At 47.4% G+C, this 21,315-nt stretch overlaps 2 protein-coding genes across 5 annotated transcripts; both read left to right on the top strand.

Annotated features, from left to right (window-relative positions):
• The first annotated feature begins 3,070 nt into the window (after positions 1-3,070).
• On the top strand, positions 3,071-10,468 carry mogat3a (monoacylglycerol O-acyltransferase 3a). Its single transcript, XM_033983536.2, has 9 exons — positions 3,071-3,301; positions 4,884-5,062; positions 5,180-5,240; positions 5,795-5,938; positions 6,739-6,869; positions 8,123-8,166; positions 8,320-8,410; positions 9,000-9,108; positions 9,417-10,468. Exons 1-9 carry the CDS (start codon positions 3,208-3,210, stop codon positions 9,569-9,571), a joined length of 1,008 nt encoding a protein of 335 aa, XP_033839427.1. The 5' UTR covers positions 3,071-3,207; the 3' UTR covers positions 9,572-10,468.
• Positions 10,469-10,971: 503 nt separating this feature from the next.
• On the top strand, positions 10,972-20,837 carry LOC117386204 (UDP-glucuronosyltransferase 2C1-like). 4 transcript variants are annotated; one of them, XM_055229152.1, is made up of 12 exons: positions 10,985-11,041; positions 12,129-12,307; positions 13,172-13,302; positions 13,381-13,448; positions 13,833-14,097; positions 14,518-14,804; positions 15,495-15,697; positions 16,250-16,398; positions 16,479-16,607; positions 17,084-17,171; positions 17,288-17,507; positions 18,407-20,831. In XM_055229152.1, exons 5-12 carry the CDS (start codon positions 13,840-13,842, stop codon positions 18,687-18,689), a joined length of 1,617 nt encoding a protein of 538 aa, XP_055085127.1. In that variant the 5' UTR covers positions 10,985-11,041; positions 12,129-12,307; positions 13,172-13,302; positions 13,381-13,448; positions 13,833-13,839; the 3' UTR covers positions 18,690-20,831. The 4 variants fall into 4 exon arrangements, with proteins under 4 accessions (XP_033839425.1, XP_055085127.1, XP_033839426.1 ...); XM_055229153.1 differs by lacking the exon at positions 10,985-11,041 and having other exon boundaries at positions 11,122-12,307; XM_033983534.2 differs by lacking the exons at positions 13,172-13,302; positions 13,381-13,448 and having other exon boundaries at positions 10,972-11,041; positions 18,407-20,837.
• Positions 20,838-21,315: the final 478 nt, after the last annotated feature.

Below are 21,315 nucleotides of genomic sequence, written 5' to 3'. Positions count from 1 at the left end.
CAGTCTATGCTAGCAGGTTAGCTACGTCCATTTATATAAACAGTCTATGCTAGCAGGTTAGCGATGTCCATTTATATAAACAGTCTATGCTAGCAGGTTAGCGATGTCCATTTATATAAACAGTCTATGCTAGCAGGTTAGCTACATCAATTTATATAAACAGTCTATGCTAGCAGGTTAGCTACGTCCATTTATATAAACAGTTTATGCTAGCAGGTTAGCTCTGTCCATTTGTTTGTGTTATGTGTCGTACGGGGAACATTCTGAGCGTGACCTTTAAGTAAAAACTACAATTTTGCATCATAAACAAACGTTGGAAATGTTTTCATGAAGATAAAGATGAAATAAACTGAAATAAACACAAAGAGAAAACACAAAACATTTTATTTTTATATAAATTAAAAATATTGACTGACTTTTACGCAGGTGTGGACTTTTACAGAACATAACTCTGTGTTTTTACAGTAATAATGTTTATATTTTAAACAGCACAGAAAAAATCAGCCGTTTAAAAAGTCCATGTGTTCAGAGAAAGGACGACAGCGCCACCTGCTGGACACGACACAAACTGGACTCTTCAGAGCGTTTGACCCGGTTCTAGTCGTTTCTTCTCACTGAGGGACAGAGTGAGAGACGGAGAGAAAGAAAGAGAAAGAAGATAAAGATGCGTTTGATCTGTCGCCGTGGAGACGAGCGCGACGGGCCGAGGTACAGGTCAGATCCGCGGAGAAGCGATCACGTTCGGAGTAAGAATGTAGTTATTTTGAGCTCTAAAAACAGTTGGACAAATGTGAAATGGAGACGCTTAATGCCACGCGGCGGAACATTCCAGACAAAACCGCTAGAGTCTGAGTTTTCTCTCGCGGTGCAGGAAAAGCAGCGGTAAAACCAAACAGCGGGAACTCGAAGAACGGCGTCGCGGACCTCATCACGCACGTGTCCACCGCCGCCAAACCGGACAGCGTCAGAGCGTAGTTTATGAGGAGCACCGTGAAACGCATCAACAGCGCCCCCAGGATCACCAGCACGGTACTGCACGCCGACCGCTTCGATTGGTCTATCCTCCGCCCGTCCCCGCCCCTCCCCCCGGGCCGCGGTTCTGATAGGATGTTCCTGATAGTGACCCCGCCCCTTTTCTTCAAACGCGTGTAGGTGATGGGGTGGACCGCGGCCAGGTAGCGCTCCCCACAGGTGAGACAGTGGAACAGCAGCTGTCCAGAAGACGAGACGCCGACCAGGAACGCGCCCACGTCCTTCAGATACTCGCGGTCCGTGTACAGGACGTAGCAGAACACGCACGAGCCCGCCGTCCTCGTCAGCTCCAGCGCCACCGTGTGGAGCGTGAAGGCGTCAGAGTGAGACACGCGTCTGTGCGAGCGACCACGAAGAAGAAAGACCAGGAGGTACATCGCACTGGACACGGTCAGGAGGAGTTTAGAGGAGAAACCGTCACAGGAGCTGGAGGAGTTCATCTGAGGAAAGACAACGTGTTAGAGAGAAAGTATGGAGGAGGAGAGGAGGAGAGACATAGGAGAGGAGAAGAGAGGAAGAAAGGAGGAGGAGAGATGGAGGAGTTCATCTGAGGAAAGACAACCTGTTAGAGAGAAAGTATGGAGGAGGAGGAGAGGAGGAGGAGAGGAGGAGGAGGAGGAGGAGAGGAGGAGGAGAAACAGAGGAGGAGAGGAGGAGAGACATAGGAGACAGAGCAGAAGAGAGGAAGAAAGGAGGAGGAGAGGAGCAGGCGAGACAGAAGATGAGAGACAGAGGAGGGGAGACATAGAAGGAGAGACAGAGGAGTGGAAAAGACAGAGGAGGAGAGACAGAAGATGAGAGACGGAGGAGGAGGAGGAGAGACAGAGGAGAATAAACCTTCTTTACCTGTCTGTCTGTGCCGGGCCTGTGTGTGGACAGTGTGTGTGGACAGTGTGTGTGGACAGTGTGTGTGGACAGTGTGTGTGGACAGTGTGTGTGGACAGTGTGTGTGGACAGTGCGGTCGTTCCGTGTTCGTCTCGTGTTTTATCCAGATCATTTCTTTTTTCACGCCTCATTTAACATATTTACCAAATCCAGACACAGATAATCGTCTCGTCTTTGCATCTTTTCACCTGGAGCGTCTCCAAATCAATTATTTAAAAATAAACAAATGGAATGGAGTGTCATCCTCTCTCTCTCCTTCTCTCCCTCTCTATTTATCTCCTTTTCTCTCTCTCTTTCTCCCTCTCCTTTTCTCTCTCTCTCTCTCTGAGGTTGGGGGTTAGACTCCTGAGTGTGTGACAGTGGCAGAGTGGTTAGCCTGTCTCCTCCTCTCCTTCTCTCCCTCTCTCTCTGTGACAGTGGCAGAGTGGTTAGCCTGTCTCCTCCTCTCCTTCTCTCCCTCTCTCTCTGTGACAGTGGCAGAGTGGTTAGCCTGTCTCCTCCTCTCTCTCTCTCTCCTTCTCTCCCTCTCTCTCTGTGACAGTGGCAGAGTGGTTAGCCTGTCTCCTCCTCTCTCTCTCTCTCCTTCTCTCCCTCTCTCTCTGTGAGAGTGGCAGAGTGGTTAGCCTGTCTCCTCCTCTCTCTCTCCCTCTCTCTCTCTCTCTCTGTGACAGTGGCAGAGTGGTTAGCCCTCCTCCTGTCAGTGAGGAGGGTTTGATTGACAGCTGAGGGGCCCACACAGGTCACGTGATGCTCTGGTGTCAGATGCCCGGATGGAGCGGTATGTCCCCGTGTGACCGCGCGCCTTTACGCACAGTCTCGGTCCTCTGTGTTCTCTGCTCTGATTGGCTGGAGACGGTCCTCCCTCGTGTCTGCAGGTCTGCGCATGCGCACTAAACTTTGTTGCTGTAGTCAGGAGTGGTGTGTTGCCAGGTTGCGGGTTGAATTTCTGGATTTCAGTGACACTTGTTCATGTCCAAAGTCAATGGAACAATCTGTGCGCGTGAGGAGGGGGCGGGGCTGTGACACCGGGGGAGCGCTGCTTTTCTAAACCCACGGGACGGTCCGGGCGCGCGGGGTTGGGGCGGGGTTTGGGGCGGGGCTCCAGACGCTCTTGTGCGGATTGAGTCGCTCAAATCTGGCAACCTCAAAGTTTGCTGCGAGTCAGAGCCGTGAGCCACGATTCTCCACTAACGGAGACAGAACCGAGTGAACGAGAAGAACCGGACCGTCCGCGCTCTCAGCGGCTCCTCCGCCCCCCCCCGCCCCGCGCGCACTGCGTCTCCAGCGGCATGAGGCTCGAGTTTGCACCGCTCAATGTCCCGCTGCGGAGGAGGCTCCAGACCACAGCCGTCCTGCAGTGGGTCTTCTCCTTCATAGGACTGGGTAAGAACCAGGTCCAGGGTCCAGACCAGGGTCCAGGGTCCACACCAGGGTCCAGACCAGAGACCAGGGTCCAGGGTCCAGACCAGGGTCCAAGGTCCAGACCAGGGACTAGACCAGGGTCCAGACCAGAGACCAGGGTCCAGACCAGAGACCAGGGTCCAGACCAGAGACCAGGGTCCAGACCAGGGTCCAGGGTCCAGACCAGGGTCCAAGGTCCAGACCAGGGTCCAAGGTCCAGACCAGGGTCCAGACCTGAGACTTGACCAGCCGTCTGTTTGTTGTGGCTTTTAAAGTTGCACTGTGTAACTTTTCTGATGAGGGGGATCACTTAGCTGCTTGTCTCCATGGCGATGTTTTTACTTTGCTTGGAATGTCCCACAGTATGGCATTAGGCGTGTCACCTGGGGTTCATCTCTCCACAGATCAGACCTGTATCTTTGCCTGATGTGCTTGTCTCCATTGAGATGAGGCAAATTTAAAGCTTTACCATGGAATATTCTGGGCAAATCATTAACACATCTGTACAGAGAGGAGGAGTAACCATCTCTAGAAAAGTTACATAATACATCTTTAGACAAACATGAATATTTAGACCGTTTGGGTGAAGTGTCTTGCTCAAAGACACAGCAGCTGTAAAGTTGAGATTGAACCATCGGCTCCAGTTCAGTTCAGTCTGATCCACTTTAAAACAAACACTGAGCAAATACTGATAAAGTAAAAGCAACGAGTCCAGAGTCCAGACCTGGAGTCCTGGTTCAGTCCTGGTTCAGTCCTGGTTCAGTCCTGGTTTAGTCCTGGTTCAGTCCTGGTTCAGTCCTGGTTTAGTCCAGTTTTAGTCCAGTTTTAGTCCAGTTTTAGTCCTGGTTCAGTCCTGGTTTAGTCCTGGTTTAGTCCTGGTTCAGTCCTGGTTCAGTCCTGTCTTAGTCCTGTCTTAGTCCTGTCTTAGTCCTGGTTTAGTCCTGGTTTAGTCCTGGTTCAGTCCTGGTTCAGTCCTGGTTCAGTCCTGGTTCAGTCCTGGTTCAGTCCTGGTTTAGTCCAGTTTTAGTCCAGTTTTAGTCCTGGTTCAGTCCTGGTTCAGTCCTGGTTTAGTCCTGGTTTAGTCCTGGTTCAGTCCTGGTTCAGTCCTGGTTCAGTCCTGTCTTAGTCCTGGTTCAGTCCTGGTTCAGTCCTGGTTTAGTCCTGGTTCAGTCCTGGTTTAGTCCAGTTTTAGTCCAGTTTTAGTCCTGGTTCAGTCCTGGTTTAGTCCAGTTTTAGTCCAGTTTTAGTCCTGGTTCAGTCCAGTTTTAGTCCTGGTTCAGTCCTGGTTCAGTCCTGGTTTAGTCCTGGTTCAGTCCTGGTTTAGTCCTGGTTCAGTCCTGGTTCAGTCCAGTTTTAGTCCTGGTTCAGTCCTGGTTTAGTCCAGTTTTAGTCCAGTTTTAGTCCTGGTTCAGTCCAGTTTTAGTCCTGGTTCAGTCCTGGTTCAGTCCTGGTTTAGTCCTGGTTCAGTCCTGGTTTAGTCCTGGTTCAGTCCTGGTTCAGTCCTGGTTTAGTCCTGGTTCAGTCCTCTCTTAGTCCTGGTTTAGTCCTGGTTCTTGTCTCTCAGCTCAGTTCTGTCTGGCGGGGTTTGTGCTGTTGCTGCTCTCTGATTGGTGGATCTTGGCGGTTCTTTATGCTGGTTGGCTGTGGCTGGACTGGGACACGCCCGTCAGTGGGGGGCGCCGTTGGGAGTGGCTGCGGCGAGGCTACGTGTGGGTCCTCTTCAGGGACTACTTCCCCCTCAAGGTACGATGGGAGGGCATCTGACACAGTGAGAGGAGGGTGGGAGGGCATCTGACACAGTGACAGAGGAGGGTGGGAGGGCATCTGACACACTAATCGTTTCTGGATGATTTTGTGCAGTTGGTGAAAACTCTGGATCTGGACCCGAAAAAGAACTACATCTTTGGATTTCACCCCCACGGTCAGTCCTCAGTACGATCAGGACTGGTTTGGTTTAGACCTGGTTTAGTCCTGGTTTAGACCTGGTTTAGTCCTGGTTTAGTCCTGGTTTAGTCCTGGTCTAGTCCTGGTCTAGTCCTGGTCTAGTCCTGGTTTAGTCCTGGTTTAGTCCTGGTTCAGTCCTGGTTCAGTCCCGGTTCAGTCCCGGTTCAGTCCCGGTTTAGTCCCGGTTTAGTCCCGGTTCAGTCCCGGTTTAGTCCCGGTTTAGTCCCGGTCTAGTCCCGGTCTAGTCCCGGTCTAGTCCCGGTCTAGTCCCGGTCTAGTCCCGGTTTAGTCCTGGTCTAGTCCTGGTCTAGTCCTGGTCTAGTCCTGGTTCAGTCCTGGTTCAGTCCTGGTTTAGTCCTGGTTCGTTTCCAGACTTTATTTCCTGTTTTCTTCTTTTCTGTTACACAACATCTGGATGTTGTAATAAATGAAGTGTTTTAATGAAACGAGCCTCTACGTCGGTATCAGTTCATATCAGACAGGTTCCTGTTCCCGTGTGACCTTTGACCCCTGTGCCGTGGTGTTTTTCAGGCGTGCTCGTGGCCGGAGGGTTTGGGAACTTCTGCACCGAGGCGACGGGATTCTCTGAGCTGTTCCCTGGACTCACTCCTCATCTGCTCATGCTGCCCTTCTGGTTCAGAGTCCCACTGTTCAGGGACTACATCATGTGTGGAGGTCTGGACCTGGACCAGGACTGGACCAGGACTGGACCAGGACTGGACCAGGACTGGACCAGGACTGGACCAGGACTGGACCGGACCGGGACTGGACCAGGACAGGACCTGGACTGGACCGGGACAGGACCTGGACTGGACCGGGACTGGACCGGGACTGGACCAGGACTGGACCAGGACTGGACCGGACCGGGACTGGACCAGGACAGGACCTGGACTGGACCGGGACTGGACCTGGACTGGACCGGGACTGGACCGGGACTGGACCTGGACTGGACCTGGACTGGACCTGGACTGGACCGGGACTGGACCGGGACAGGACCGGGACTGGACCGGGACTGGACCTGGACTGGACCGGACCGGGACTGGACCTGGACTGGACCGGGACTGGACCTGGACTGGACCTGGACTGGACCTGGACTGGACCGGGACTGGACTGGACCAGGACAGGACTGGGACTAAACCAGGACTAAACTGACCCAGTAAAGCTCATTCACGTCTTCTCTGTTTTACTCATAAACTCGATTCCTCTGAGTCAAACTCGGCTCGTCTGAAACTCACAGAATTTTAGATTTGAATCAGATTTTTAAATAAACGACACATCAGTGATATTTAATAGTAGTACTTATAATAGTACTGTTTATGTTGTACAACTGTAGTACTAGGAGTCGTAGTAGTTATATTAGTACAGTTTTATGTTGTAGTACTGACTGTACTCCTGTTCCACTGTCAGGCCTGGTGTAGTAGTAGTAGTAGTAGTAGTAGTAGTAGTAGTAGTGACCGTCCCCTGTTTCCCCTCAGGCCTCGTGTCCAGCTGTAAGTCCAGTCTGTCGTACCTGCTGAGCCGCTCGGGGGGAGGGAACGTGGCGGTGATCGCGGTGGGCGGAGCTTCAGAGGCTCTGGAGGCTCGACCCGGAGCTCTCACTCTGCAGGTCTGTGACATCACCACGTGTGACATCATCACATGTGACATCACCACGTGTGACATCACCACGTGTGACATCATCACATGTGACATCACCACGTGTGACGTCACCACGTGTGACATCACCATGTGTGACATCATCACGTGACCTCGTGTCCTTGGGCAAGACACTCCAGCTCTTTATGTGTTTATGAATGAGACTGTGATTCAACAGGCCACGGGCACAGACTGACAGCCACACCTCTGTCAGGCTGTCCCAGGGCAGGAACGCAGACCACAGTATGATGTGCAGTATTATGTGTAGTATTATGTGCAGTATTATGTGCAGTATTATGTGCAGTATTATGTGCAGTATTATGTGCAGTATTATGTGCAGTATTATGTGTAGTATTATGTGCAGTATTATGTGCAGTATTATGTGCAGTATTATGTGCAGTATTATGTGCAGTATTATGTGCAGTATTATGTGCAGTATTATGTGTAGTATTATGTGCAGTATTATGTGCAGTATGTGCAGTATTATGTGTAGTATGTGCAGTATTATGTGCAGTATTATGTGTAGTATTATGTGCAGTATGTGTAGTATTATGTGCAGTATTATGTGCAGTATTATGTGCAGTATGATGTGCAGTATTATGTGCAGTATTATGTGTAGTATTATGTGCAGTATTATGTGCAGTATTATGTGCAGTATTATGTGCAGTATTATGTGCAGTATTATGTGCAGTATTATGTGTAGTATTATGTGCAGTATTATGTGCAGTATGTGCAGTATTATGTGTAGTATGTGCAGTATTATGTGCAGTATTATGTGTAGTATGATGTGCAGTATTATGTGCAGTATTATGTGTAGTATTATGTGCAGTATTATGTGCAGTATTATGTGCAGTATTATGTGCAGTATTATGTGCAGTATTATGTGCAGTATTATGTGCAGTATGTGCAGTATTATGTGTAGTATGTGCAGTATTATGTGCAGTATTATGTGCAGTATTATGTGTAGTATGATGTGCAGTATTATGTGTAGTATGATGTGCAGTATTATGTGCAGTATTATGTGTAGTATTATGTGCAGTATTATGTGCAGTATTATGTGCAGTATTATGTGCAGTATTATGTGCAGTATTATGTGCAGTATTATGTGCAGTATGTGCAGTATTATGTGTAGTATGTGCAGTATTATGTGCAGTATTATGTGTAGTATGTGCAGTATTATGTAAATATATTTAAATGTAATGTGTTATAATAATGTTTTTTCAGGTGAAGAACAGAAAAGGATTTATTAAAATGGCTCTGAAACACGGGTCAGTACTTTTCATATTTTTACTGTCAAATGACTGTAGTTTGTATTTGTAGGAGTAATGGTAAGTTGTTGTTGTAGTACATTGTTGTAGTAGTAGTAGTAGTACTTTGTTATAGTAGTAGTATTTGCTGTAGTACTCACTCCTGTGTTGCAGAGCTCACCTGGTTCCAGTTTTCTCGTTCGGTGAAAATGAACTTTATGACCAAATGGAAAACCCCAGTGGCTCCACCTTGAGGCGAGTCCAGGTCAGTGCAGCATGAGACACACACACATTATACACACACACAATACACACATTATACACACACAATATACACAATATACACATGATACACACACACAATAAACACTTTATTCACTTTATACTGAGTCATGCTGCAGGTCTGGGCTTTAATGTTCAGATCAGACAGAGACATTTTCGTTTTAAACGTCTGGATTTCAGTTTTGAATCTGGCAACACAAACGAGAGTCATGTGACCTCATTCTGCGCCCTGATTGGAGAATCACCTTGAACCAAAACAACAAATTATAACACAAATAATTTGGCTTTTGTTATTAAGAATAAATGATCTTTACGACGTAGAGCCATTAGAGGTGTTTGAGGACGCGCGCCCCTCGTCTCCGGGGACACGTGTCCCTCGTCTCTGGGGACACAGGTGGGTCGTTTTTACACAATTTAAAATCCAAATCTCATCTATGTTTTTTTAACAAGTGAAACATGAACCAGACTCACAGCTCAAACATCTGGACTTTTAAAAGACAAACTGTCCCACAGAAGTCTGACCTGTCCACTCTCAGATTATTCTGTTTGGTTTGGGGTTTTTTGTTTTTCAGAACCGACTGCAAAGCATCATGGGATTGGCCCTGCCGCTGTTCCACGCCAGAGGAGTGTTTCAGTACAGCTTCGGCCTGATGCCCTACAGGAAACCCATCCACACCATCGGTCAGTCACTGGACCAGGACTGGACTGGGACTGGACCTGGACTAAACCGGGAGTGGACAGGGACTGGACCGGGACTAAACCAGGAGTGGACCGGGACTGGACCGGGACTGGACCAGGACTGGACCTGGACTGGACCTGGACTGGACCTGGACTGGACCTGGACTGGACAGGGGACTGGACCGGGACTAAACCGGGACTGGACCGGGACTGGACAGGGAGTGATTTTGGACAAAAGCTTTTGTGGATTTTCAAAATGTAATGTTCTCTTGTCTTTCTTCGGTCTTGGTCCTGGTTCTGGTCCGGTCCAGTTGGAGGTCCCATCGTGGTCAAGCCAAAACCGAGTCCCACAAACGAAGACATCGAGTCTCTGCACGAGCTGTACCTCCAGAACCTCACGGACCTGTTTGAAACACACAAAACAGAGTACGGCTACAGCAAAGACCAGCACCTGCAGTTCAGCTAGACCCGGGTCAGAACCAGGACTGAGCGGGTCTAAAACGGGTCTACAACAGGACTTAAACGGGACTAAACAGGGCTAAATGTCCTACATTATGATGAAAACCAGGTCCAGTATTAACAAAGACGATGTTTACTTATGTTACAGAAGTGTCATGTGACCTGTAATCTGACTCCTGATTGGTCGCACAATGATGCAGAAAAGGGCCAGTCCAAGTCCATTGTACAAGGACTAAACCAGTATCAGGACTAAACCAGGATCAGGACTAAACCAGGATCAGGACTAAACCAGGATCAGGACTAAGTATAAATAAGGAATCAAGCAGGAATAAAACATTAGGAAAGGACTAAACCAGGACTAAACTAGGACTAAACCAGGACTGAACCAGGCCTGTCCATCATAGTCCTGAACCTGGTTTAGTCCTAAATCTAAATTAGGAACCAAATAGGAATAAAACTTGAAATAATAATTTTAATAATGACCTAACCACATTAGGAAAGGACTGAACCAGGACTGAACCAGGTTTAAATCAGGTCTAGAGCAAATTCAAACGAGGTTGGATTGAACGAGGTATAAACAACCTCCAAACCGGGACTAAACCAGGACTAAACCAGGACCTAAACCAGGACTAAACCAGGACTAAACCAGGACTAAACCAGGACTAAACCAGGACTAAACCAGGACTAAACCAGGACTAAACCAGGACTACACCAGGTCCGGATCAGGGATTTTCTACACCTTTGCCAAAGCTGTGCATGTTTACTCAAATGCTGCTGCTTCTGTATTTCATAAGACTTGTGTAAAAATGAGGCTGGAGCGCATGAATATGTCAGATTAAAATAAAACACATAGGACGCTCCTCTGTGTTTGTGTTTGAATCAATAAAACACACGGAAATGGATCAAAACCTGTTTGTTTGACACATTAATATGATGCAGCGGCCATTTTGAATGACCTGGTCTCGAGTGACAGACTTTTACTGTTTCACTATTGTCCTTGTCCCTGATCCTGAAGCTCGTGGGTCGGGCTTCACCGTCGTTTCTTGGTGCATTGATTTTCACCCAATTTGAGTTTCGAAGTTTAAAAAAAACACTTTAAATCTACTTAAGTACAAATCTGAAGTATCTGTACTTTACTTCAGTGCAGTATTTTACTACTTTTACTTTGCACCATCGTTTCTTCTGAAATCATGACATAAAACTTTAAACATTATACTCATAAAAAGAACACAACCTTTATTCACACATTTCTCTCGTACTTTTAAAACAGGATGAATCAAAGTCCAGGAGATAACGTCTGATCTTTGATTGGTCAGAGCTGATAAGCGCTGCTCTCTGATTGGTCGGAGGCTCAGAGTGTCTTTTAGATGGAAGGTTGAATGGATTAAAGTGACCTGTGCTTTGGTCACATGACGCGGCTGGACACACGAGCCGCCGCCGCCTCCGCCAGTCGTCGTCCAGCGCTCGGAGTAAACGGGTAAGACTTCAGTTTGTCCCACCTCGTGATGTCATCAGGTGATAATACGACTTTATGGGCAAAATTTAAACTTTTTTTTAAATTTTTTTAAGGCGGTAACTTTAAGATTTTCCAGTGTGTTGTGGAGTAAAGCAGGTCATTTGAGGAGAACTTGATGACATCACGAGGTGGAACAAAATATAGAACCTTTAAAGCTGCACTATGTAACTTTTCTGGCAGTTCTCACTTGTCTCCGTGGAGATTTACACCACAGCAGTTAAACAGTACGACATTAAACATTCTGTCTTTCTTTTGCGTTTATTTAGTTATAGTCGTTTTAATCGCTTGTAAATACTCTGTCAGGCTTATTCCTGACTGGGCTCGCCTCTCCACAGACCTGGCTGGCTGTAACTCGTGTAATCACCTGCTCGTTGCCATGGAGACCGATAGGTTTAATGCCGTACGCAAAATGACATTAAACATTCTAACTATGTTGCGTTTGTTCAGTTATAGTCGTTTTAATCGCTTGTAAAAACCTCGTCAGGCTTATTCCGGAGTGGGCTCGCCTCTCCACAGACCTGGCTGGCTGTAACCCGTGTAATCGCCTGCTCGTTTCCGTAGAGATGGATCGGTTTAATGCCGTATGGTGGGACATTCCAGGCAAAGCGATAAGTGTCTCCGCTGGAAAAGTTACACAGTGCGGCTTTAATGTGAAGTCTGAGCGTGTTTCTGGTCGGGTGAGACGCGGCACATCGATCGCGGCGTCCTGTCCGTGCAGTGCGTTGCTCAAGGGCACGACGGCAGTGAAAGGAGCGCTCTGAAAACCCCGATTCTTCTTCTTCAGAGTCTGATCTAAACCAGCTCCTGCTTCATCTCTGTCCTTTTAGAAACACTTGAGCTCGTGTTTCAGGAGCTGAAACGGGGCACGTGCAGCTTGTTGTTGACTTTCGTCTTGGCGTCGCGTGGGTGTGGCCAACCGCTCGACTTTTCCTCTCGTTCTTTCCTCCCACGCGGGATTATTCCCACAGGAGAAGTTCAGAACAGGCAGTAAAGTCTCACGTGGCTGGAGTCGTTTTCATGTCCAAAAGTCCGTGGTGTTTGTCTTTAGTTCTGCGCTGGAGGACGGAGCGACTCTGTTTTTGGGGGAAACTTACGGAGAAAAACGAGGAGGAAGAACTGAAGAACTGAGGAGCTGAGGAGCTGAGGAGCTGAGGAAAGAAAGTGCAGAGGAAACATGAGAGGAGCGCCGGGAAACAGGGGAGGAATGTGAAGAGGAATTTAACTCTGGTATGTGCTTTTTAAAAATGTGAGGGATGTGTGTCTGCTGAGGGGGAGAGGAGGAGGAGAGGGAAGGAGGAGGAGGAGGAGGAGGAGGTGGAGGAGGAAAAATAATAGTAGTAGTAGTAGGAGGAGTAAAAGGAGGAGGAGAAGGAGGAAAAATAGTAGTAGTAGGAGGAGGAGGAAAAGTAGTAGAATAGGAGATAACCTCTGATTCACCATTTGAGGTTGTAATTTGAATGGTCAAATATTAAAAGAAAGAGTGGAGGAGAAGGTAGAGGAGGAGGTGGAGGAGGTGGAGGTGGGAGGGGCCGATGCCACAGATTGGCAGCCTCATTTCCCTCAGTCTGTCCCAAGGCGGCTGTGACTAAACCAGCCCCTCTGTCCCCTACAACAGCACAGGACACATTCAACTTTATAGTGTTTGAGGTCAGGACCGGACCAGGACCGGACCAGGACTGGACCAGGACTAGACCAGGACTATATATTTGTGAGGAAAAACACTCCTTCTTGAACAGGATTAGAGCCTGACACATAATCTCTCCCTGATCTACAGCTCCTCAGACCCAAAAGAACAAAGGGAACAATAGTGTGAGCATTAGTGAGATTAAAGGTTGAATAGAGGCCGTTCAGACTGAAACTGGAGACAAAACCTGTTTCCAGTTTCAGTGTCGTTAGCTCCTCCTTCACACAGATTTAAGACAGTGTCCAGAGGAATCTGACCAGAGCTGAAGAACAAACGTCTTCAGTTCTACAACGATTTGTCCAGTGACAGATTTAACTTTGGCTTTTATTATTATTATGTCACGATCCACATTTTCCATGCCGTGTTTTGTGTCCTGCCCTGTTCTCTCCCTCCCTCACCTGCTGGAGCCGGAGCTGTGCTGAGCCCTGGCTCCTCCAACACACACCTGCGGCTCATCAGGGTAATCACCACCACCTGCTGCCGTGGATAAGAGGAGCCAGGACCTGACACTCGGGGCCAGATCGTCCGCGTGTCTCACGTGAATATCCAGCTAGTTTTGCCTTTTTGCAGTCCTACTTTTTGTATCCTGCTCATTTGTGTTTCCTCTATGCTGCAGACCTGGTCACCTGGACCGTCCCGGCGTCCGTGCTCCCGGCTCTGCTCCGGCCCAGTCTCTTCTTCCCGGTACAGTCTTGTGGTGTTTCGCTCCTTGCGTCCTACGCCTCTGGATCTGGTTCCGCTCTCTGCTCCTGGTGTTGTTCCTGGTTGTCCTGTCCCCGTCTACACACCCCACGTTCCCGGACACTGGCGTCCCGGTGCCGCCCGCTCCGTCCCTGGATCCTGGCCCGTCCCCCGTCTCCTGTCCCCCGCCTAATGAACTTATCTACTTGTATTTTGATTCACAAACTGTAAATAAACACTGTAACGCTTCAACGAGTCCTGCACTATTTGGTCCACTACACCCACCGTTACGACAGATTATTTTTATTTTTTTTTTTATTACTGACAATACTTCATTTGTTAGTCATATTTCCTGCTCTTTGTCCTGACCCTCTTTGTCCTCCTCAGTCTCACGATGGCGTCCCCGCTCCTGTCTGCGGTCTCGGTCCAGGTCTCAGTCCTGGTTTTGGTCGGGTTCCTGGTCGGTCCGGCCTCGGGGGGGAACATCCTGGTGTTTCCGGGCGAGTTCAGTCACTGGTTAAATATGAAGAGTTTGGTGGAAGAACTGCACCGAAGGAACCACTCGATCAGCATCATCGTCCCCACGGGCAGCCCCTCTGTCCCCTACAACAGCACCCAGAGACGGGACAGATTCAACTTTATAGTGTTTGAGGTCAGGACTGGACCAGGACTGGACCGGGACTAAACCAGGACTGGACCAGGACTGGACCAGGACCGGACCAGGACCGGACCAGGTCTGAACCAGGTCTGAACCAGGTCTGAACCAGGTCTGAACCAGGTCTGGACCAGGACTGGACCAGGACTGGACCAGGACTGGACCAGGACTAGACCAGGACTGGACCAGGACTAAACTCTGGACATTTCAGCTGCATTCATCTTAATTTAAAGGCACACTATGTAACTTTTCTGTTGGCTGTCTCCATGGAGATGTAGTTGCTTTGCATGAATTGTTCCACATATACAATATTTAAAGCCATAGTGTGGAATATTCCCTCACCCTCCACTGGTGCACCTTTCAGTTGAAGGCTGTAGAGTGGGAGGGCATCTGACACAGTTCTTCTTCTCCTGTCAGGTTCCCTTCACGTCGTCGGACTATAAGTCGTTCCTGGAGGAGTTCATGCACTTCTCCATGTACGAGTCGGCCGGCGCCTCCTTGTGGACCAAAGTGTCGGTGGGTTTCTCGTGGCTGCGGCGTTCTCTGGTCATGCAGAAGCAGACGTGTAACGGCCTGGTCCGGAACGCCGCGCTGATGTCACGGTTACGAGACGCCAAGTTCGACCTGGTGCTGTGGGACCCCATGAGTCACTGTGGGGAGGTGGTGGCTCAGCTGCTGCAGCTCCCCCTAGTGGCCTCGCTCAGGTCTGCCTTTAAATATTTTATCATTCATTTCCTCGTCACAGACAAACCTGGAGATGTATTTTTTTTCATTCACACGTGTCTTTCTGTCAAACTGAAAACTGAAAACACTCTGTTCCACCTTGTGATGTCATCAAGTGGTACAGGAAGTGCTCCACTGTGTTTTTAAACTCCACACACCTTCAGTAGAATCATTTGGATAATTTCAGTCCTGGAATTAATGTCAATTTCGACTGAACTAAAGGTAAAAGGAGCTGTTGACTTAAACTACCACTTGATGACATCACAAGGTGCACATGAACTGCATTAAACTGCACATTACTCTTTGTTACTAGTTTTAGTTTCATTTTATTTTCACTGTTTGAAAATGAGTTTGAAGACGTTTCTTTAAGTTTTCTGCAGCAATATTTATACTAAAGACCAGGACTAGACCGGGACTAGACCGGGACTAGACCGGGACTAGACCAGGACTGAACCAGGACTAGACCAGGACTAGACCAGGGCAAACAAGACATTTCAGCTGCATTGATCTCAGTTTAAAGGTGCACTGTGTAACTTTTCCATTGGAGTGTATGCCACCTACTTGTCTCCATGGAGATTGTTCCACACATTAAACATCTGTCTCCATGGAAACGAGGTCACCACTCGATCAAGTTCCAGGTCAGATCTGTAGTGATGCCTGTTTTCTTTCAGGTTCACGTTTGGCGCTGTGATCGAGCGCCACTGTGGCCACGCCCACTTACCCCCGAGCTACGTCCCGTCGTCTCCTCTGCCCTACAGCGACGTCATGACCTTCGGCGAGAGGACGACCAGTCTCCTGATCAACCTCCTGAGCTCCACGCTGTCCGTCCTCTTCTGGAGAATCTCCCTGGACGGATTCTACTCAGACATCCTGGGTAAAGAAACAGTGCGGAACATTCTGCCCACAGCCAAAGAGCTTAAAAGAAATGAAATAAAATGTAACATGGGTTCAGCACCTGCCTGTCGCTATGGAAACGCTGTAATGACCCGGAATGTTTGAGTTTACAAGAGTGAGACAGATAAACTCTGATGCACCTGTCGCCCTGTCAGGTCCACACCTGTCCTGGTTCAGTCCTGGTGTAGTCCTGGTTCAGCCTGGTCTAGTCCTGGTCTTGTCCCGGTTTAGTCCCGGTCTAGTCCTGGTTTAGTCCTGCTTTAGTCCTGGTTCAGTCCCGGTTTAGTCCCGGTTTAGTCCCGGTTTAGTCCCGGTTCAGTCCCGGTTCAGTCCCGGTTTAGTCCCGGTTCAGTCCCGGTTTAGTCCCGGTTTAGTCCCGGTTCAGTCCTGGTTCAGTCCCGGTTCAGTCCTGGTTCAGTCCTGGTCTAGTCCTGGTTTAGTTTAACCTCTCGTTTGACTGTCACATGACACAGTGGTGCATTGTGGGACATGAGGTCTTATATAAACCTGAGTGTTTCTGTGGCGTGTTCAGGACAGTCCACCACCGTGTGTGAGACGATCGGACGAACGGACCTGTGGCTCATCAGGACGTACTGGGACATCGAGAGTCCCAGGCCCCTCCCCCCAAACTTCCGCTACGTGGGCGGGCTCCACTGCAAACCGGCCAATCCGCTGCCGAAGGTGAGCCGCCAATCACACAGAAGACGCTTTAACGGGTCTGAGGTGAGAAAAGTACAGGAAGTGACTTTTCCTCTTTTTAGGATCTGGAGGAGTTCGTGACCTCGGCCGATTCTGGAGTCGTGGTCGTCACGTTCGGCTCCATGGTCAACAACCTGACGACAGAGCGCGCCGAGGTCATCGCCACCGCACTCGCCCAGATCCCACAGAAGGTCTGAACCAGGACTGAACCAGGACTGAACCGGGACTAGACCAGGACTAAACCAGGACTAAACCAGGACTAAACCGGGACTGGACAAGGACTAGACCAGGACTAGACGGGGACTAGACGAGGACTGAACTGGGACTAGACGGGGACTAGACGGGGACTAGACGAGGACTAGGTGAGGACTAAACCAGGACTAAACCAGGACTAAACCAGGACTGGACAAGGACTAGACCAGGACTAGACGGGGACTAGACGAGGACTGAACCGGGACTAGACGGGGACTAGACGGGGACTAGACGAGGACTAGGTGAGGACTAGGTGAGGACTAAACCAGGACTAAACCAGGACTAAACCAGGACTAAACCAGGACTAAACCAGGACTAAACCAGGACTGAACCAGGACTAAACCAGGACTAAACCAGGACTAGACGAGGACTAAACCAGGACTAAACCAGAGACTAAACCAGGTCTTGTGTGCAGGTGATCTGGAGGTACAGTGGACCGACTCCTCGTTCTCTGGGACCAAACACTAAACTTCTCCACTGGATTCCTCAGAACGACCTCCTCGGTGCCTCCTCACGCTCACTTCATTTAGTATTTTCAGTATTGCAGTATTGTGTATTTAAACACATATTCAGAGTATTCTTCATCACTGTGTATAATGTCTGATATCGCCCCCTTCAGGCCACCCTCAGACTCGCGCCTTTGTGGCCCACGGCGGCACTAACGGTCTGTACGAGTCGCTGTTCCACGGCGTGCCTATAGTGGGCATACCGCTGTTCGGCGACCAGTCGGATAACCTGGCCCGCGTGAGCCGCAGAGGGGGCGGAGTCGTGCTCGACTTCAACTCTATGACATCACAGGAAATGACGTCAGCCATCAATGAGGTCATCAATAATCCCAGGTGAGCCGCGTGTTAGCCGCGTGTTAGCCGCGTGTTAGCCGAGTGTTAGCATCATGTCTTTATATTTTCATTTTAATTTACTCAAACATGAGGATGATATAATCGTTTTATTACCAATCGTTATTTTCACAGGTGGAACAAAGAACGTAGACTTTTTTACTTTTACTTGAGTATTTTTTCTGCTCCAATACTTTTACTTAAGTATCAAAATGGAGTACTACTTCACACTGATTATTATTGTGAACAAAGTTAAATCCTTACTTTTTATTCACATTTTCATAATCTGCAAAATGAAAATGAGACTTGCAAACACGTTTCAGCTGCTAAAATGTAATTGTTTTATATCAGTAGTTGTATTAATATTATTGTTATTATTATTATTTATTTTTATTTCATTATTTATTGAGTGGACATAATATCCTTAAAGGGGCCGTGTTATGCTATTGTCTCATCTTTGTTAATATTAATAATGATGATAATAATAATGTTTCCTTGTCACAAACAGACCAGGAGTTGTTTTGTTTTTCTCTCAAACTGCAAACACTCTGTTCCACCTTGTGATGTCATCGTGTGGTGATACAGGAAGTGCTCCACTGTGTTTTTAAACTCCACACACCTTCATTTATAGAATCATTTGGATCATTTCAGTCCTGGAGTTGTCACTTATCTCGACTGAACTAAAGGTAAAAGGAGATGTTGACTTAAACTACCACTTGATGACATCACAAGGTGGAACAGAGCGTTTTGAGCAACTCCAGGTCTGTTTTTGAGGAGGAAAGAGCATTAGAACATAGATTAAAGTTACAAGAGTCAGTTTTATGTGACATCAAACCTTTAAAGCGTCATATCACTGTCCCTGAACGTGTTTGCTGTTTGACTCCATTTCCCATGATCCTCAGCTACAAACAGAGCATACTCAGAGCGTCGGCCGTGCACAGGGACCGTCCCCTCACTGCCCTGCAGGAGGCGGCGTTCTGGGTGGAGTTTGTCCTGAGGAACGGGGCGTCTCACCTGCGTCTGGCGTCCTACGAGCTCAACTGGTTCCAGTACTACAGTCTGGACGTCGCCGCCTTCCTGCTCGTCGTCACGGCAACCGCCATCGCCATCACGGCAACGGTCGTCAGGAAGGGACTGAGACTAGTGCGAAGAACGGTCCGAGGATCAAGACCGCATCAGGACTGAGAGAAAACCAGGACTGAACCAGGACTGAACCAGGACCAAACCAGGACTGAACCAGGACTGAACCAGGACTAAACCAGGACTAAACCAGGACTGAACCAGGACTAAACCAGGACTGAACCAGGACTAAACCAGGACTGAATCAGGACTAAACCAGGACTAAACCAGGACAGAACCAGGACTGAACCAGGACTAAACCAGGACTAAACCAGGACAGAACCAGGACTAAACCAGGACTGAATCAGGACTAAACCAGGACTGAACCAGGACTAAACCAGGACTGAACCAGGACTGAACCAGGACTGAACCAGGACTGAACCAGGACTGAACCAGGACTAAACCAGGACTGAACCAGGACTGAACCAGGACCGAACCAGGACTAAACCAGGATTTAACCAAGTCTGAACCAGGACTAAACCAAGTCTGAACTAGGACTGAACCAGGACAGAACCAGGACTGAACCAGGACTGAACCAGGACTGAACCAGGACTGAACCAGGACTAAACCAGGAATGAACCAGGACTAAACCAGGACTGAACCAGCACTGAACCAGGACTAAACCAGGACCAAACCAGGACTAAACTGGGACTGAACCAGGACCAGAAAATATAAAAAAATGCTCGTTTAAATGTGTAACTTTCTGAGCCATCTGTTTTTGTATTCTTGTTTATCTGTAATGTTCCATAGAGCAGCATTATTTTTATCTAAAATTGATACAGTTACAGATGTTTTTATTGATCAGAAAAACAGGCATTTTTACTGTGACTGGGGCCACCTCTCCACAGATATGACCTGTAACTGTCCTGGTGACATTCTGCTGTGCACGACCAGTCAAAAGTTTGGACACACGTCTCATTCAGTGTTTGTTTTTTGTTTTTTTTCTACTTTCTACATTTTACATACACAAAGAAGACACTGAATATATGAAGTAATGTCACACTTCATATATTTGATGTCTTCTGTGTATAATGTATAAAATATAGTAAAAATTTAAGAAAAGAAACTAAACTTTTGACGGGTCGCACATGTCTCAGTTCAATTAAATTAATTTTTGTAAGAACCAAAGTCACAGCAGCGTCGCCTCTTTGAGCTGAACATAATTTAAAAAACGGAAAGTTAGAAAATCAACAATGAAACAGAAACAAAGTAATCAACAGAAAATAAGCAAATGGAGACGTGTCCCAGAGCGCCCCCTGTCCTTAGACTCTCCTTCTCGGCGAAGATAAAATCATGTCATGTCATCTTCAGTAAAATACTTAGTTTTACTCGAGTACAAAGTGGCCTCAGAAATTCCTCATGTGAATAAAACAAAACAAAAATCATATCTGAAACGTTCTAAAAGGATGAAAAGTGTTGGACAGAGGGGACATCCTTGCCTTGTTCCCTGTGAAATGTTAAAACCCAGACATTTCTAACCCACATCCATGAACTACACAAACACAGATCTATATTTAACATCAGCCAAAACCAAGAGAAACCAGGTCTAAACCAGGTCTAAACCAGGTCTAAACCAGGTCTAAACCAGGTCTAAACCAGGTCTAAACCAGGTCTAAACCAGGTCTAAACCAGGTCTAAACCAGGTCTAAACCAGGTCTAAACTAGGTCTAAACTAGGTCTAAACCAGGTCTAAACCAGGTCTAAACCAGGTCTAAACCAGGTCTAAACCAGGTCTAAACCAGGTCTAAACCAGGTCTAAACCAGGTCTAAACCAGATCTAAACCAGATCTAAACCAGGTCTAAACCAGGTCTAAACCAGGTCTAAACCAGGTCTAAACCAGGTCTAAACCAGGTCTAAACCAGGTCTAAACTAGGTCTAAACTAGGTCTAAACCAGGTCTAAACCAGGTCTAAACCAGGTCTAAACCAGGTCTAAACCAGGTCTAAACCAGGTCTAAACCAGGTCTAAACCAGGTCTAAACCAGGTCTAAACTAGGTCTAAACTAGGTCTAAACCAGGTCTAAACCAGGTCTAAACCAGGTCTAAACCAGGTCTAAACCAGGTCTAAACCAGGTCTAAACCAGGTCTAAACCAGGTCTAAACCAGGTCTAAACTAGGTCTAAACCAGATGAAGACCTGGACCTGGACGTGTGGGATGGACCAGGTGAGGGTCATGGACAAAGTCTTTGGACTAAATTAGTGAAGCGTTGTGAGAAAAAAAAAAAAAAAAAAACATACTCTGAATTTTTTTTGTTTAGTTGTTCATTTTTCTAAATCTGGTGCAGCTTCTTTTTAATGTATCTGCACACCACTCAAATAAATAAATAAATAATAAAAAATAAAATAAATAAATAAAATGCAAGTTGCAAGTTGTTTTTTTAATGACAATTTTATTTAAAATTCAGCTCTGTAACTTTTCTTTTTGTGAAACTACAGAAATAACATCTAAAATTGAATAAATGTAAAATAAATTATAGACGTGAAGGAAAAAAATGACAAAGCGACGACATTTAAACAGAGAGGCAGATACAGAGAGGAAGAGGAAGTAAAAGTAATGTACTGTACTTAAAACACATTTTAGATATCTGTACTTTACTCATGTACATTTTACAGTGTGTACTTTTTACTTGAGTACATTTGAGAGCAGTATCTGTACTTTCTACACTACATTTTTGAACAGGACTGAAAAGTAA

The sequence above is a fragment of the Periophthalmus magnuspinnatus genome, chromosome 18 (assembly GCF_009829125.3).
Source record: "Periophthalmus magnuspinnatus isolate fPerMag1 chromosome 18, fPerMag1.2.pri, whole genome shotgun sequence".
NCBI lineage: Eukaryota > Metazoa > Chordata > Actinopteri > Gobiiformes > Gobiidae > Periophthalmus > Periophthalmus magnuspinnatus.
This window is presented reverse-complemented; position numbering and strand designations above follow the sequence as displayed.